At 47.3% G+C, this 14,918-nt stretch overlaps 1 protein-coding gene across 7 annotated transcripts in view; it reads left to right on the top strand.

Annotated features, from left to right (window-relative positions):
• The window catches only part of MTCL1 (microtubule crosslinking factor 1), a 113,062-nt gene that overhangs the window by 54,526 nt on the left and 43,618 nt on the right, over positions 1-14,918 (top strand). For all 7 annotated transcript variants that reach the window (XM_044934615.2, XM_025273689.3, XM_025273688.3 and 4 more), the window contains exon 4: positions 13,853-13,912. In XM_044934615.2, the coding sequence (XP_044790550.2) occupies positions 13,853-13,912 (60 nt within the window). The remainder of the gene's footprint in view (positions 1-13,852; positions 13,913-14,918) is intronic.

Here is a 14,918-nt window from a genome sequence, read left to right as displayed (position 1 = left end):
TAATCCCAAACTCCCATTCCGCCCCTCCCTGCCCATCTCCCCTTGACCACCACAAATCTGTTCTCGATGTCTGTGAGTCTGTGTTTGTTTCATAGATAGCTTCATATGTGTCATAGTTTAAGTGAAAGTTGCTCAGTTGTGTCTGACTCTTTGCAACCTAGTGGATAGCTATTCCCTTCCCCAGGGGATCTTCCCAAGCCAGGGATCCAACCCAGGTTTAGATCCACATATAAGGGATATCATATGAATTTTCTTCCCTTTACAACTCCACTTAGTATATAATCTCTAGGTCCACACATGTTGCAGATGACATTTCATTCTCTTTTGTGACTGAGTAGTATTGCACAGTGTGTGGACAACTGAGGTGGCTTCCATGTCTTGGCTCTTGTGAACAGTGATGCTCTGAACATACGGGTTGCATGTATCTCTTTGGATTATAGTTCTGTCTGGTAAATGCCCAGGAGTGGGGTTGCTGGGTCATATGGCAACTCTCTCCTTAGTTTTTTCCAGGCACCTCTACACCGTTCCCACCGACCGCCCTGAAACTAAGCATAATGCCTGCCAGGCCACCGAGCAGACCCTTCTGAGAAGCGCCTTCATCCACGAGGCTCTCGGTCTGAAAGTGGATGCAGCTGCTGCTTCTCCAGGCAGGAGGAAATCATGACAGGTCCTCAGGACTCTTCCTGAGCTCAGCACTTCCGTCCGTCCTCGGGCCTCGCTGGTCTCCTGCTGCCGAGTCCAGGAGGAGTTCTGACGGAGCCGCTGGGCCTTCTTCTCCCATCTGTCCTCTGTTCTTGTCAGTCTGTTGTGAGACTGTCTGCCCCCCAGCACCCCCGAGGCCCCGCTGAGGGGCAGGAAGAGAGGCTTCTGTTTATCTCCATGTGGAAACAGTCTCCTGGGAAGAAAGGATGTTTACGTAGCAGAACATCGGCCTCATGAGACCCTGATTTGAAGGCGGTGGTCCTCTCGAGTTCAGGATTTGTGGTGATTGCCATAAATTTCTAGGGCCTCGTGTCCATAAATGATCAGCTGTTCTTATAATAGGCTCTCTGTGCCCACAAGTAAGTAACCCAGAAAATGGTAGACCCAGGTCTGCAGGGTCCCTAAGCTGGGAGTGGGGTGCTGTGGGAGTCTCAGCAGAAGGCGGTGCGTGTGGTGGGACCCAGGGGCTCCTCGCAGGGGGCTCTGGTCTGCTCACTGGGCACGTTGCATAGTGCGGTCTTTTCCCGTTTGTATGAGAGGTGAACGTAAAGTGACTCTGGTCTGACTCAGATTGCCCCTGGTCCCTCTGAGCCCCAAGTTGTCAAGAGCAGAGCACTGGTCCTTGTCATGTCCTCTTCTGGAACAAGGCCTGGCCTCCCAGGCCACCTGGAGCCAGAGAGCGATGGGCACCCCCAGGCAGCCCTCCTCAGAAAGAAGCAGGGGCTGAGATGGCGCAGGTCCTGCAACACAGGTTCTCTGAGGTCCCCTTGCATCTGAGATGAGAACGGTGACCCCACCCTCCCTTGTGGAGGTGCTGTGGGGAGATGCTGATCACGCTGGCTCTGATGGAACTCATCATCAGATCCAGATACCTGCATGATGACCCACCAGTGGGTGTACTGGCACCTCATCAGGTTTGCCCAACTTCCTGATCAGAAACTAGGGTCCCCATCTTGACCTCTCTGACCCCCAAGGATAAGGTCCATGATGTCAGCTGGAGCTCTGTGTGGGGCTACAGCGTAAGGCCTGGATTCACGTCCCTTCATTCTTGCCAATTTTTTTCACTCCATTCATTCTTTTTTCTTCCTGTATTTCCATGAGGAGCAAAATATGTGTGTGTGTGTGTGTATATACAAGAAGCAAATATAAAATATCGTAAAAGGTACTCCTGCTTTGCCTTTACTGAGTTTTAAGATTTTGAAGTCCTGTGAAAAAATAAAAATTTCTCCCACTAGTATTTTCTAGTGAATTTTAGATATTTTTTTCTACAAATAAATTATCACCAAGAAAAGGTATTGACTTCTTATGAAGAAACCATTCATGTAGTAGTGATGTTGATTAAAATATAGTGACTTGAAACATAAGTAGAGGAGAAACTACCTTTTGAGACATAATGAATTTTTTAATGTCTGGGCCCCCCCCCTTTTTTTTTAATGTAAGGCCCTTTGAGAGAAAAACTTGCTAGGATTTTGGTCACAGTTTAAAAGCTGCCTTCAACACGCTTATAAACAGTTTGAGTCCATCTGAATGTGTATTTTACAGGTTAAAAAAACAGTACTGGCTAATCTTAGCTTCTTGGCCATAAAAGGAGAAAAAGAATGTATAGTAATGTACACACGGAACGTGAAATTAATCAAGGGACCTCAGAGGGACACCCAAAATATAAGCTATAGCAACCCACAGATTTGATTTGAGGTACTTTATCACGGCTCCTAAAATAGACTGTTTTGGATATTCTTTACTGTCTGAGCCACCAGAGAAGCCTGTTTGAATATTTTTTTTTTATTGTGGTTGAATAGACATAACACCAGATTTACAATTTTAGTCCTTTTTAAGTGTATAATTCAGTGACATTAAATACATTCCCAAAGTACTGTTTCCAGAACTTGTTCATCATACCAATGGAAACTCTGCACCCATTAAACAATATCTCCCCCGCTGCCCCCGCCACGCCTTCATCCTCCCACCCAGTTCCTGGGAGCCTGTGTTCCACTTTCCATCTCTATGAATGCGCCTGGTCTGGGCATCTCCTATAGATGGACTCATACGGTACTTGCCTGTTTTTTGTGTGGCTTATTTCACCTGGGTGATGTTTTCAAGGTTCATCCGTGTATCAGAGTTTCCTTTTTATGTAAATTGTGTGTAATGGACAGAGCAGAGACCCTCAAGCCCGAGCTCCCGTTGGCTCTGTCCTTGCCTCCGGGCAGCTGTGGTGGTCCAGGCAAGCCCAACACCCCAGGTGGAACTGGGAATCCCCGTTTGCCCATGTCCTCCAGTGTCCTGGCAGCATCGGGCAACCTTCCAAGCCCTGCTTTCCTCCTTGTCCTGCTGTCTGTCCTGGTGTGGTGCCGACACCCCTGTGGGTCTGGGCCCACATCACTCTCCCCAACCCCTGTCTGCTTCAGGTGGGAGTGCTTTTGCTGAACGGCAGAAGCAGGGAATCTAGACGGCAGAAGGACCTGGCTCACCTGCTGTCATCCTTGGGCAGGGCAGGCGCACATGCTTGTCAGGGATAATCGATCGCCTGTCCCAGCGGAAACGACCAGGGGAGCTGCATCTGCGGAGGATGAAGGATGAAGCTTTCAGGCAGATGGTGCTTCCTGATCGAGCCTCTGCTCTGTCAACTCGGAAGCTGTTAGACCCAGGCTTGACTGCACAAATGGGCTCATATGCAGTCCGCAGAGGAGCCATCTCCATCTTCATAAGATGTTCCCAGAGTCTGAGCCAAGAACTTCTTGCCCTTTATACCTAGAAGGGAATGGCAGCCCACTTCAGTATTCTTGCCTGGAGAATCCCATGGACAGAGGAGCCTGGCAGGCTTACAGTCCATGAGGTCACAAAGAGTCGTACATGACTGACTGAGCACACGCGCACACATACCTAGATGAGATCGTCTCAGTTCGGATGGCTTGTGTATAGACATCTAACACCGGATTTTCTCCTCCAGGCATTTCATGGGAGAGGATGGTCATTTAGGAGACAGGCAGCTAGACTGCAGAGGCTCTAACTGCGCAGAGCAGACCCTGCACCCAAGAGGGACGCAGGTAGCGAGCGCTGCAGGGGCACGTGTTCCCAGGGCCACGTCTTGGAGCGATGCTTCCGGGGCCACCTCCATTGTTCTCAGCGTAGCTGCATCCTGTGGGTCTCACCCTTGGTGCTCTGCCCTCAGCAGGACACCAGCTGTCCTCTTTGGGGAGAGGAGAGCTGTCCTCAGTGAGCACCTCAGGGCCACCCCTGGGGCTTTGCGGCGTTGTCCTGAGTCAGAGCCCGAGGTCCGGAGGGCCGAGTGGGGACTTGCAGGCGGTAGCAGCTCTGACCTTGCTTGTGGAGGGGCTGCAGTAGAAAAACCTGGTCTGGCAGCTGATCAGGCTTGTAGAGACTGGGAAGTTCTATGCCATCATGTGCTGGCAGAAATGCGTGGTTTGGGGGTGGGGGCAGCTTCTTACAGCACTGAACAGACAGTCAAACTGGCTGCTTTTAATCACCTGAACCAGGGCTGTTCTCAGTCTTCCACTGAAGGCCTGCTCCTAGCTCCAGTCCTGCCCAGGACTTTCCGCAGGCCAGGCTGGGCCCAGGGAGCAGGGCCGTGGTCCCTCTGCTGCTCCGCCCATCCTGAGTCCTGGGTTCGTTCAGCTGGAAGCACGTTGCTCCCGCAGCACTCACTGCTGGCCCAGCTCAGCAGGCGGGGCGGCCCCATCCACAGGCCTAGCAGCCTCCGGGGCTGTTCACACGCAGCGAGAGCAAGCAGCGTCCTGCCCTCTTCCCGCGGCGCAGTGACGGGTCTTGGCTAACTGACTCATCCGAGATTCCCCAAAGGTGCCGGAGGCTCAGAGAGAGAATACAGAGAGCCTTTGACCAAACCCAAGGTTCATGAGATCGGGGTGCAGGTGACCCCTCCCTCCCTTACATCACTCAGAATGTGCCTTGGTGTCAGAGATGGGAATCCGGGTAGGCAGGGCTTGGAGATGATGCTCGATGAGGATGACTGAAGACGTGCCTGGGGGCAGGAGTGGCTTTGTCTGCAGAGCACGAGGAGAGGGACGTCGGAGGTTTCAGAGCCTTTTGGTGGGTGATTCTTGGAGCTGAGCAGTGGCTCCAGATAACAGAGCTCCGGGCAGACGTGGCTCAGCAGGTCGGCCTCGGTCTTCGGGAAGCCTCTAGGACAGAAGCCATCAGCCTGGCAGGGCGATTACGATCGGAGCCATTTGCTGTCCCCAGATGTCCGTCAGGCCCTTCCTTGTCCTCTGTGTGAGGCTGTGCTTGATAAGCCCTGGCAGCACAGCACTAATCCTGCCTGGGTCTAATCCTCCTGTTGCACTTCCTGTTCATTTCTCTCTGGCTTCAGGGCTCCCAGTCTGACAGCTCTGTCCACAACAGCATTAGGTGTATCGGGGGGTGTTTGCAAGTCAGTTCTCTTGTTTTCCAAATATAGCATCTTTTCTGACTCAAAACAGTAGCATATTCATTTTGACTCTCTCAGAGAAATTTTTTAAATCTAAAAGGAAAGTATGAAGTCACCCATAATTCTACCACCCACCGATAAGAACTGGTAGCATCTCAGAGAAACATTTGCTTCCAAACATTTCAAAGACAAAAATAGTTAATCTCGATGAGATTATATTAAATTTACGTTTTTCATCTGCGTTTCAAGGGTTGGCATTTTATGGAAAGTTTCTCATGTGATTAAAATTGTTTAGTAATCACTTATAATGGTGATACAGTATTAACTATTCTCAATGAAATTGGAAACTTGCGTGTTTTTCTTCTAAATACTATGAAAGTTTTCAATCATATAGCAAAGCTTAAAGAATTTTCTAGTGAGCACCTATATAGTCACCACCTATATTCTCCATTAACATTTTACTATATAATATCAAGCATCTTCACCCACTTATTAACCCGGCTTACTTTTTTTTTTTGATGCATTTGCAAATCAATTGTCGACACCAATTCACTTTTCCATCAATGCATGTTAACTAGAGCTTAATTTTTACTGGCACTTTTTTTGTTGTTAATCTGTATATACTGGCTGCACCCATCTTAAGTTTATATTCCCTAGTTTTGACAAATAATGTGCATACATTTGAATAGTATAAAGTGCGATCTATTATTTAGTACAATACTCAAGTCATATTAGAAGGTCCAAAGGGTGTGATGGCAGATTATTATGAAATGGTATCTCAGGTTAATCAGAACATTTCCCGAGGCTCTTTTTGTTTGGGTGCTAAGTATTTTCTCACGTTACATGCACCTGAGGAAAAAAAAGTGAATATTCTCTGAAAATGGGGCAACATTTAAATACATCATTATTTTTTTGATTTGTTTTGCAAAGTACTTCTAACTCTTCTGTATTGTGTGTGGGTGTGTTCAGTCATTCACTTGTGTCCATGGGATTTTCCATGGCAAGAATGCTGAAGTGGGTTGCCATTTCGTACTCCAGGGGATCTTTCCAACCCAGAGATCCAACCCATGTCTCTTGCATCTCCTGCGCTGGCAGGCGGATTCTTTACCACTGCAGCACCTGGGAAGCCAACACTTTTGTATTATTTCATCAGAATAGGAAATAATTTGCTTCTCTTAAAGGATGGATGGATATATTTCTTCCTAGTAGACCAGTGGGAGCCAGGAACAGAGTATTTTTTAAAAGACACAAACTTTATCTTCAGTTCTGACTGGCAAATGGCATGCATTTCTACAGATTTTCAGCTTTCATGAATGCCCAAGGGCCCTATTGATTACCTGCTAAGTGAGTCAATAGAAGCTTCTGAAATGTGGATTGCGGTGCAGTATTTCATATGATGCTTGGTGGTATGACTGAGTGCCTGTGTGTTTGCGCACTTTGAGAGGTAGGATTTCTACAGTTTGGGAAACAGATACTTTTTGCTGCAGTCGTTATTTTGGGCTTGCAATGATCATGATTTTCCGTGTTTCTTTTTGCTTATTAATAACCTGCAGTTTAACCTCCTTAGTTCATTTTGTGACGTCCGACTGAGAGCACAGTATTGGGACATGTTTTAGCCAGCAATTTTCTGATTACTAGGCCTGCAGACATGTGTCTCTAAGGTTTAAAATGAATCCACCAGCCCTGTTACAGAGCACAGATGTGTCCAAGTCCCCAGATTTGCCTGTGCCGTGACCTGTCGTTTTTGTCATCGTGTTCTTTCTTCTCGCAGGAGAAAGTGGCGTCTGCTAGGCTGGGTGTGCTGGCAGTCGCTGTCCATCCGGGGTGGGCCTCGGGGCCCTGGGCAGTGCAGTGCGGGGCTGGACAGCTGCCCCCTGGCCTCCCACTCTGTGCCTGGCTGTCTGGATTCCCAGGCAGCTCTGACTTCCATGGCTGTACCTTTCTTCCGCCAAAGTGTCCCAATATAACTTTCCTGCTCTTCTCTTCATTTCCTTTGTGGTATTTTGTCCTCTGATAATGGTTTTCTGTCTTTTCCAAATAAGGACTTTTGCCTTCTGCAGTCTCAGATCCTTCAGAAGGCATCAGAGTGCCAAGAAATATTTCTCTGCCTTGAGGTGCCTCGTGAGCTGAGCAGCTTGCCACCATTCCTGTAATAGTCTTTTGTGCTCTTTGGCTAAAGGAACGAGAGAGCTCTTCAGATAATGACCCCAGCAATTTGAGGTCAGAAACTTCAAGAAAACCAGCCCAAATGGGGAGATTGGGTCTGAGGGCTTAGAGTGAGGGTCAAGGGGGTGCCCCACCTCTGAGTTTGGGGGACCTTGAAACATGACCTGACTTCGGTGTTTTCTTGTCTGTTAACCAATGATAAGGGTGTGTCATATATATACACATTGTGATTCTCAGAGCTCCCGAGAGAAATACAGTAGGTTACATGTGACAAGAAAGTTGAGCATCCTGCCTGGCACTCGTAAACATCCAATAAATGGCAGTTGTTAATCTTGTCACTGTCCTCCCGAGTAGGCGAGAAGAAAGGTGGCCTTGCAGCGTTTCCCACCGGATCCTGGGGGGTTTTTTCTTGTGATGGACCCGGCAGCATATCTGTGATACTGCTGACTTCAGAGTGAAGGACCAGTCTCCCTGGGAGATGTTTAGGGTTAGAGGAGAGAACGAAAGGGAGGGAGGTGTCTCCCAGCTGGGACCTGGTGCTTCTGCCTGAAGGAGAAGCTGGTAATTCCCATCCTTCATGTCTCATAACATAGTGAGAATGGTAATACAGGTAAAAGGGTGTTAATAACGTCCTCCTAAAAGGAAGAAGGCCCAGGCACCTTCATTTTCTTGTTCTGATGGTACAGCTGTGTGCTGCAAATCAGCACTCAAAATCCAAACAACTTGCAAAATAATAAGAATTTGTATGGGCTTCTCTGATAGCTCAGCTGGTAAAGAATCCACCTGCAATGCAGGAGACCCCAGTTCAATTGCTGGGTTGGGAAGATCCCCTGAAGAAGGGATAGGCTATCCACTCCAGTATTCTTGGGCTTCCCTGGTGGCTCAGCTGGTGAAGAATCTCCTGCAGTGTGGCAGACCTGGGTTAGATCCCTGGGTTGGGAAGATCCTTTGGAGGAGGGCATGGCAGCCTCCAAGAATACTCCAGTATTCTTGCCTAGAGGATCCCCATGGACAGAGGAGCCTGTTGCGTGACAATCCATGGGGTTGCAAAGAGTCAGACACGACTGAGCGACTAAGCACACAGCAAGAATCTTTAAGAATTCTGACACTCCTCTGCCTCCATCCATACTCTCTCCCATGCTGACTCATAATCTACAGCATCCTAAATTTCATTTGTTGCCTTTTATTCGCAATATAAAATTTAAGCCCAAAGTCTGTATCTGAAATGTTGTTGCAATTGAGAGCTTGATAGTTTTTCTGAAATCACTGGAAAGAAACTTGCTTACTTAAAATGTTAAGAATTGACACACAAGTCCAAATAATTGCCTGACTTCATGTTTATTTAATCATATCCAATACTCAGCAAGTAAAAAAAAATGGCTTAAAACTCAACATTCAGAAAACAAAGATCATGGCATCCAGTCCCATCACTTCATGGCAAATAGATGGGGAGACAATGGAAACAATGACAGACTTCATTTTCTTGGGCTCCAAAATCATTGCAGATGGTGACTACAGCCATGAAATTAAAAGACTCTTGCTCCTTGGAAGAAAAGCTGTGGCAAACCTAGACAGCATATTAAAAAGCAGAGATATTACTTTGCCAACAAAGGTCTGTCTAGTCAAAGCTATGATTTTTCCAGTAGTTACGTACAGATGTGAGAGTTGGACCATAACGAAAGCTGAGGGCTGAAAAATTGATGCTTTTGGACTGTGGTGTTGGAAAAGACTCTTGAGAGTCCCTTGGACAGCAAGGAAATCAAACCAGTCAATCGTAAAGGAAATCAATGCTGAATATTCACTGGAAAGACTGATGCTAAAGCTCCAATACTTCAGCACCTGATGCGAAGAGCTGACTCATTGGAAAAGACCCTGATGCTGGGAAAGATTGAAGGCAGGAGGAGAAGGGGATGACAGAGGATAAGATGGTAGAATGGCATCACCAACTCACTGGACATGAGTTTGAGCAAGCTCCGGGAATTGGTGATGGACAGAGAAGCCTGGTGTGATGCCATCAGTGGGGTTGCAAAGAGTTGGACATGGCTGAGCGACTGATCTGAACTGACTGAGTACTCAGCAGATGTATCAGCCATAGATGGATTCAATTTGGATCCAAACTCAATTTTTTTTCCTTCTCAATAGGAATTTTAGAGTTGATCTGATGGCAGTTGGCCAGGCTAAAAAGGAAGAGTGGACTGAATCACAGGGGAGTCACCCTTCTGGGTTCTGTTCATTCGACAGTCAGCATTCACCCCTTTCCTTATTGTTTGTTGAAAGACTCTCCACTGGATCTGAGTCACCTGGAGGGGTGAGCTGGCCGTGATGCTCATACCCCTCCTCCTGCACCCTGGGTCCCCACCAGTGCACCCAGAGCATGGAGCCCTACCTGGGCAAGACTCGAGATGTGAGTGCAGAGGGACCTGTACCCTAGTCTGGGACTCATGACAGCTTAGCACATGTCTGCAGTGCTGTGGGGTGCCTGGCCAGTCCCCCTAACTCTCAGAGGGCTTCCTGGTCTCTCACCAACCATATGTGTACCAGTTATACCTCAAGGACCAAACTAATAAAAGCAGCATCACCTTGTGGAAAGAAACCCCAAACCTGGCTGATAACTTCTCGTGAGGCCACTGTCATGCCACACAGACACCTGTGATTCAGTGATGGCCTCTTTCCTCTGACCTCTTAAGTGGAGGAAAATATGTTGATATGTTGATCCTTTATATGTTTATCCTAAAAAATATGTTGATCCTTTATTTCCCAAAGAGATGGAGACCTCAATAATAGCCATATTTACAAAACCCATGTCTTAAAACAAGGCTTACTTACCAGACATAACTGAATGTAGAAAGCCCTTTTTCAACACTGTATGCAAATTAGTTAGGTTTTTGCATGTATATTTAAGACGATACTTCAACTAGTGTTTGTATCTTCAGCATGTGTACTTTAATCAGGTGGTGAATTCTTCTTTCAGTCTTCGGTAGTAACTGAAAGTTGTCTTATGCTTTTGGTATTGCTTTGTAAAAGATTTTCATTTCAGAGAGGAGTGTTCACCTTTACCATTTAGCATAGTGATTTAAGTGTTGATCATTCCATTCAAGGAGAGTCATAATTTTTAATGGTAAATAGTGAGGTTTTGGTGGCTCAGACAGTAAAGCGTCTGCCTACAATGCGAGAGACCCAGGTTCAATCCCTGGGTTGGGAACATCCCCCTGGAGAAGGAAATGGCAACCCACTCCAGTACTCTTGCCTGGAGAATCCCATGGATGGAGGAGCCTGGTGGGCTACAGTCCATGGGGTCGCAAAGAGTCAAACACGACTGAGTGACTTCCCCTTTAGTGGACAGAATTTCCTTTCCTGTTTTTTTAATTGCAAAGGAAACAGTATTCGCTGCCGATAAATTTGGAGACTTTGAAAAGCCATGCAAAAAATTAGAATCACTTGTAATTCTATCATGCAAAGGGGATCACTGTTCACATTTTGATAAACCTTTTTTCTAGTTGACTTTTATCACATACGCATGAAATACATATGCATACTTATAATTTATTAGATATAAGTTGAAGTCACAAAATACATGCTATTTGTAGTCTGCATTTTCCTCTTAGTATATTTCCTGAATCTTTAAGTGTTCTTCAGAAACATCATTTTAATAACCTGCACAGTGTTCATTTACTATTATGAGAGGTACTGTGATGAGCGTTCTTGGTTCATTCATAAATCTTCACACAAGGATCAGTGTTTTTCTTTAGGGGACATTGCCAGAGGTGGGATTCCTGGGTCACGTATATGCACTGGTCAGGCTGCACTGCCCACTGGAAGTCCACTCATGCTGATCCGTGTGGGGGGCTGGCCTGGGGACACTTGCTAACACTGGGCCTCATACTTCTTTTGGTTCATAAATCTCTTAAGTGAGAAACTATACCTTGTTGCTTTAATTACTAGTCATCATGTTTATTGGCCATTTGTTTATTTTCTTATTAAGATGGTTTTCCTTTTCCTATTGCTTGCCAAATATTGTTCTTTTGTCTGTCTTGTGTTCAAAAAATCCTTTTTTCCCCATTTTATCATTTGCTTTTTAATACTATTAAGTGTTTTATTTTGATAATATAAAAATTTTTAATCTTACAAATCCACTCATCTTTCCTTGGATGTTTCAGCTTTCATTTCTTGTGTTTATAAAGTCCATGCCCCCAAAACAAATAGAAATTCATCTCTCTCTTTCTGAGATTTTGTGTGCGTGTCTTCTACATCTAGATTTTTAATTCATCTGAGATTTTTAAAAATACATGGTGTGGATCTATTTTGTTTTTTTTTCTTCCTAATCCATAGATGAGGCTGTGCTCCAGTAAAACTTAGTCACAAAGTAGGCTGTGGGTTGATTGGTCCTGATGGCCTTAGTCTGCCTATCTCTTTAGCTGAATTTTTGAATCTTTTAAGTCCTTCATCCTCGTCTCCCTTACAAATACAAAAAAAGTACTTGTGTTTGTGTATGTGTGTGTGTATATATGTATGTATATTGTCACACACATAAATACTTTTTATGTGTGTATATGTTACACTGTCCCATGGGCAGAGGAGCCTGGTGAGCTACAGTCTGTGGGGCCCCAAAGAGTCAGACACGAGTGCGATGATGATGGTACACTATATATACATAGAAAGAGAGAGGGAGAGAGAGAGGGAGAGAGAGAGGGAGGGAGGGGGAGAGAGAGAGAGAGGAATTTGGTTAAAGAGTCTTATAAAATGATTTGGGAAAAATGTGACATGTTTATAACATAGGGTTTTCCCATCAAGCAACACCCAGCATTCATCTGTGTCCATCACCAACCAAAGTTTTATAGTTTCTTTGCTGCTGGTTAATTTCAATTCTTGCGGTGTTTCTCACTGTAGTTGCCCCTGTGACCAGGATCTGTGTCAGGGTTCCCACAACCCCCTGCCTGTTCCCTGGTTCACTGGCATGATCACAGGACTGGGCAGTTGTGTTCAGGGCAGGACAAGGGAGAAGACCCCACCCCCAACCAGGCAGGTCAGTGGAGCTCCTGCAGCTGGGGTTCCGGGACCAGCTTCCACCCCGCCCCCCACCCGCTCCCCACCCACACCAACTCGAACTTCTCATCTCTTCTCTCAGTTACCTTGTCACCAGGCCACCAGCCTCCAGGAGGCTCAGGGCAGCTAGAGTTTTAGTTGTTTCTTAACCCCGAGATTCATCCAATACATGGCATGATCTAATGTGACACCAAGACACCAAAATGTACACAGAACTGAGTGAATTAACTTTAGATCCGACATGATGGAGGCCGCCTGCAGAAGAGCCTCCTCCCCAGGCCGGGTAGAGTGAGGGGTGCGGCAGAGGCTCAAAGCCCAGAGGGCACTGCCACGCTCTCCCCCTACCCCGTGAGCTCCCCTGGAGGAGAGGATTCGTCCCTTCTTTCAGGGGGAGCTGCAGAGGGAAGGCGGCAGCTGTGGGGGAATCCTTTCCGCCACAGGCTCCCTAAGGTCCGAATGATGCTGGTCTGAACTCTCCAGACTGCTTTCTTCTGAAATGTGCTGTGACGATGTCCATCCTCTCAGCTCCTTTGTCGTCCCCTCGGAGCTCCTCGCTCTCCTTCCAGCCGTTCTGTCTCCTCCCTTTGCCCAAGGGGGGACTGCCTTGGCTTCCTGCCCCTCTGTCTCAGACACCCCTTGGCCCTTTGATTGATACGTATGCTTGTCATTCAGACATACTTCTTGCCCACAGCAGGCAAAGGTGCTCTGTGATGGGTGTAAAACTAGCTACTTCCCATATGAATACACGATGAGCTTGCTAAGACCTCTAAGAGGGAGGTTTAATCAGGAATTGCAGTGGCTTCGTGGGGAATATTGCGACCTGGATTCTCCATAAACCAGGACCACCGTCTCTCCCTTCCGACCACTTTCTGTCTCACCACTTACCCACAGGGGCCCAGGAAACAGCAATTAATTTTTTTAATTGAATTTATTTTTGGCATTGCTGGGTCTTCATTGCTGCACGAGGGCTTTCTCGAGTTGTGGCACAGTTTTCCTGTTGCTGCGGCTTGTCCGGCTTCAGAGCACAGGCTCTGGAGAGCGGGCTCAGGAGTTGTGGTACACAGGCTTAGTTGCCCCACGGCCTGTGCCATCTTGGACCAGGAATTGAACCCATGTCCCCTTTGTTGGCAGGTGATTCTTCACCACTGGACCACCAGGTGAGGCCAGCAATTAGTTTTGATAGTAGCCCAAACAAAACATAATTCAGAGGAGAAATCACCCTCAGAACATTACATATGTGTTTTCCAACGCTTCCTACCCTCTTCCTGTCCCCCCTCCTCAGTCACAATGATCCTGGCGTCCCTGTTTATGAAACTGAACGATTGGGGAAAACCCCAAGTTCAATAATCAGGACTTGAAGCCTCTCAGGAGGCAAACACCTCCCAAGCTCTAGTTTGTTTTGTGATTCCAGTGACAGAAGAGCCTCCTTCCACTGTGTGTGTGTGTCCCCTCCCGGGGGCGAGGGGACATGCTGCCTTGAGCCGGTTCCTACATGTGACCCCCCACTTTGTAACAGAATGTCGCCTGGCTCTGTTTCAGAGTTCCTTGAAGAGAAGAGGCAGCCGGGAAGCGTACAAAGAGAAGAAAGCCTTCACCCAGGTAAGCAGCATCTCACTCTCATGCGACGTCTCCTCATTTTGAGTTTTCTTGAAAAGTGTGAGCATCACCTTGAAGGTCGCCAAAGAATCACCACCTGCGCAGACATCTGAGCTCACCCAGAGCCTCCACGGGTGAATTGTCTTCCCAAACAAGAGCTCTTCCCTGTTGTTTCTTTCACTGGTCAGCTGGTGGCTTCCTCAAGAAGGAGGGGAACAGACCGACTTCCTCGCAGCATGATCGGTGCCGTTCGGGGCTCTGCTGTGCTCTCAGGTGGTGACGGGCGTTCTGGCCTCCAAGTCAGTCACACAGTGAAAGAGTGAGAAAGCACAGCTGCCGTCACGTCGGGTTGTCCAGAAAGCATCGTTTTGAGGGTTGGAGTTTTTTTTAAATGCACAAGCTGAATAGTGTCTTAAATTGTCCTAATCGAAAGCAAGGTGTTCTCTGCAAGGTGGTCAGAGTGGAGCCCTCTCTGTGCACAATGCATTGTGTCCTTCAGAACTTCTTAGCTTTTCTGAACACTGCATTTCTTTCTTTATTTTCTAAATCGCTACTAGTATTAGATGTTGGAAAGAACAAGGCCTCTTTGGGGTGTCTGCTCCCTGGAGCCCCCAGAGCACACAGTGATGAGAGAGACACCACAGAGAGTCCAGGAAACTACGAGGCCCTGTGCCCACCCCTCTGTGAATCCCCCCTCCCCATTCTCTTGCTTCTCTCCTCTCCCTGAAGCCCCCATCCCCACAGCAGCTTGCATGGAGGGCCAGGCCTGGTGAGCCGGAGAAACAGCAAGGCTTAGCTGTTTTCTTCCACGTCTCTGCTGCCCAAATCTCACTTTGGAACTGCTAATAATGGGGACATTAAAGCCTGTTGTCCCCAGATGCTGGGTGCTTTGGCCCCTGGCTTTCAAGACTGTTTCAACTTCTGGCTTCTGACCGGGGAAGAGCTGTTCTTTAAAAGCGTCATCTTTGCATATCGTGGGGTGACAGGTGCAGGGCACTCACCGGGGGTC

The sequence above is a fragment of the Bubalus bubalis genome, chromosome 22, assembly GCF_019923935.1.
Source record: "Bubalus bubalis isolate 160015118507 breed Murrah chromosome 22, NDDB_SH_1, whole genome shotgun sequence".
NCBI lineage: Eukaryota > Metazoa > Chordata > Mammalia > Artiodactyla > Bovidae > Bubalus > Bubalus bubalis.
The sequence above is the reverse complement of the archived record's forward strand: the minus strand, read 5'-3'. Positions and strand labels throughout refer to the sequence as shown.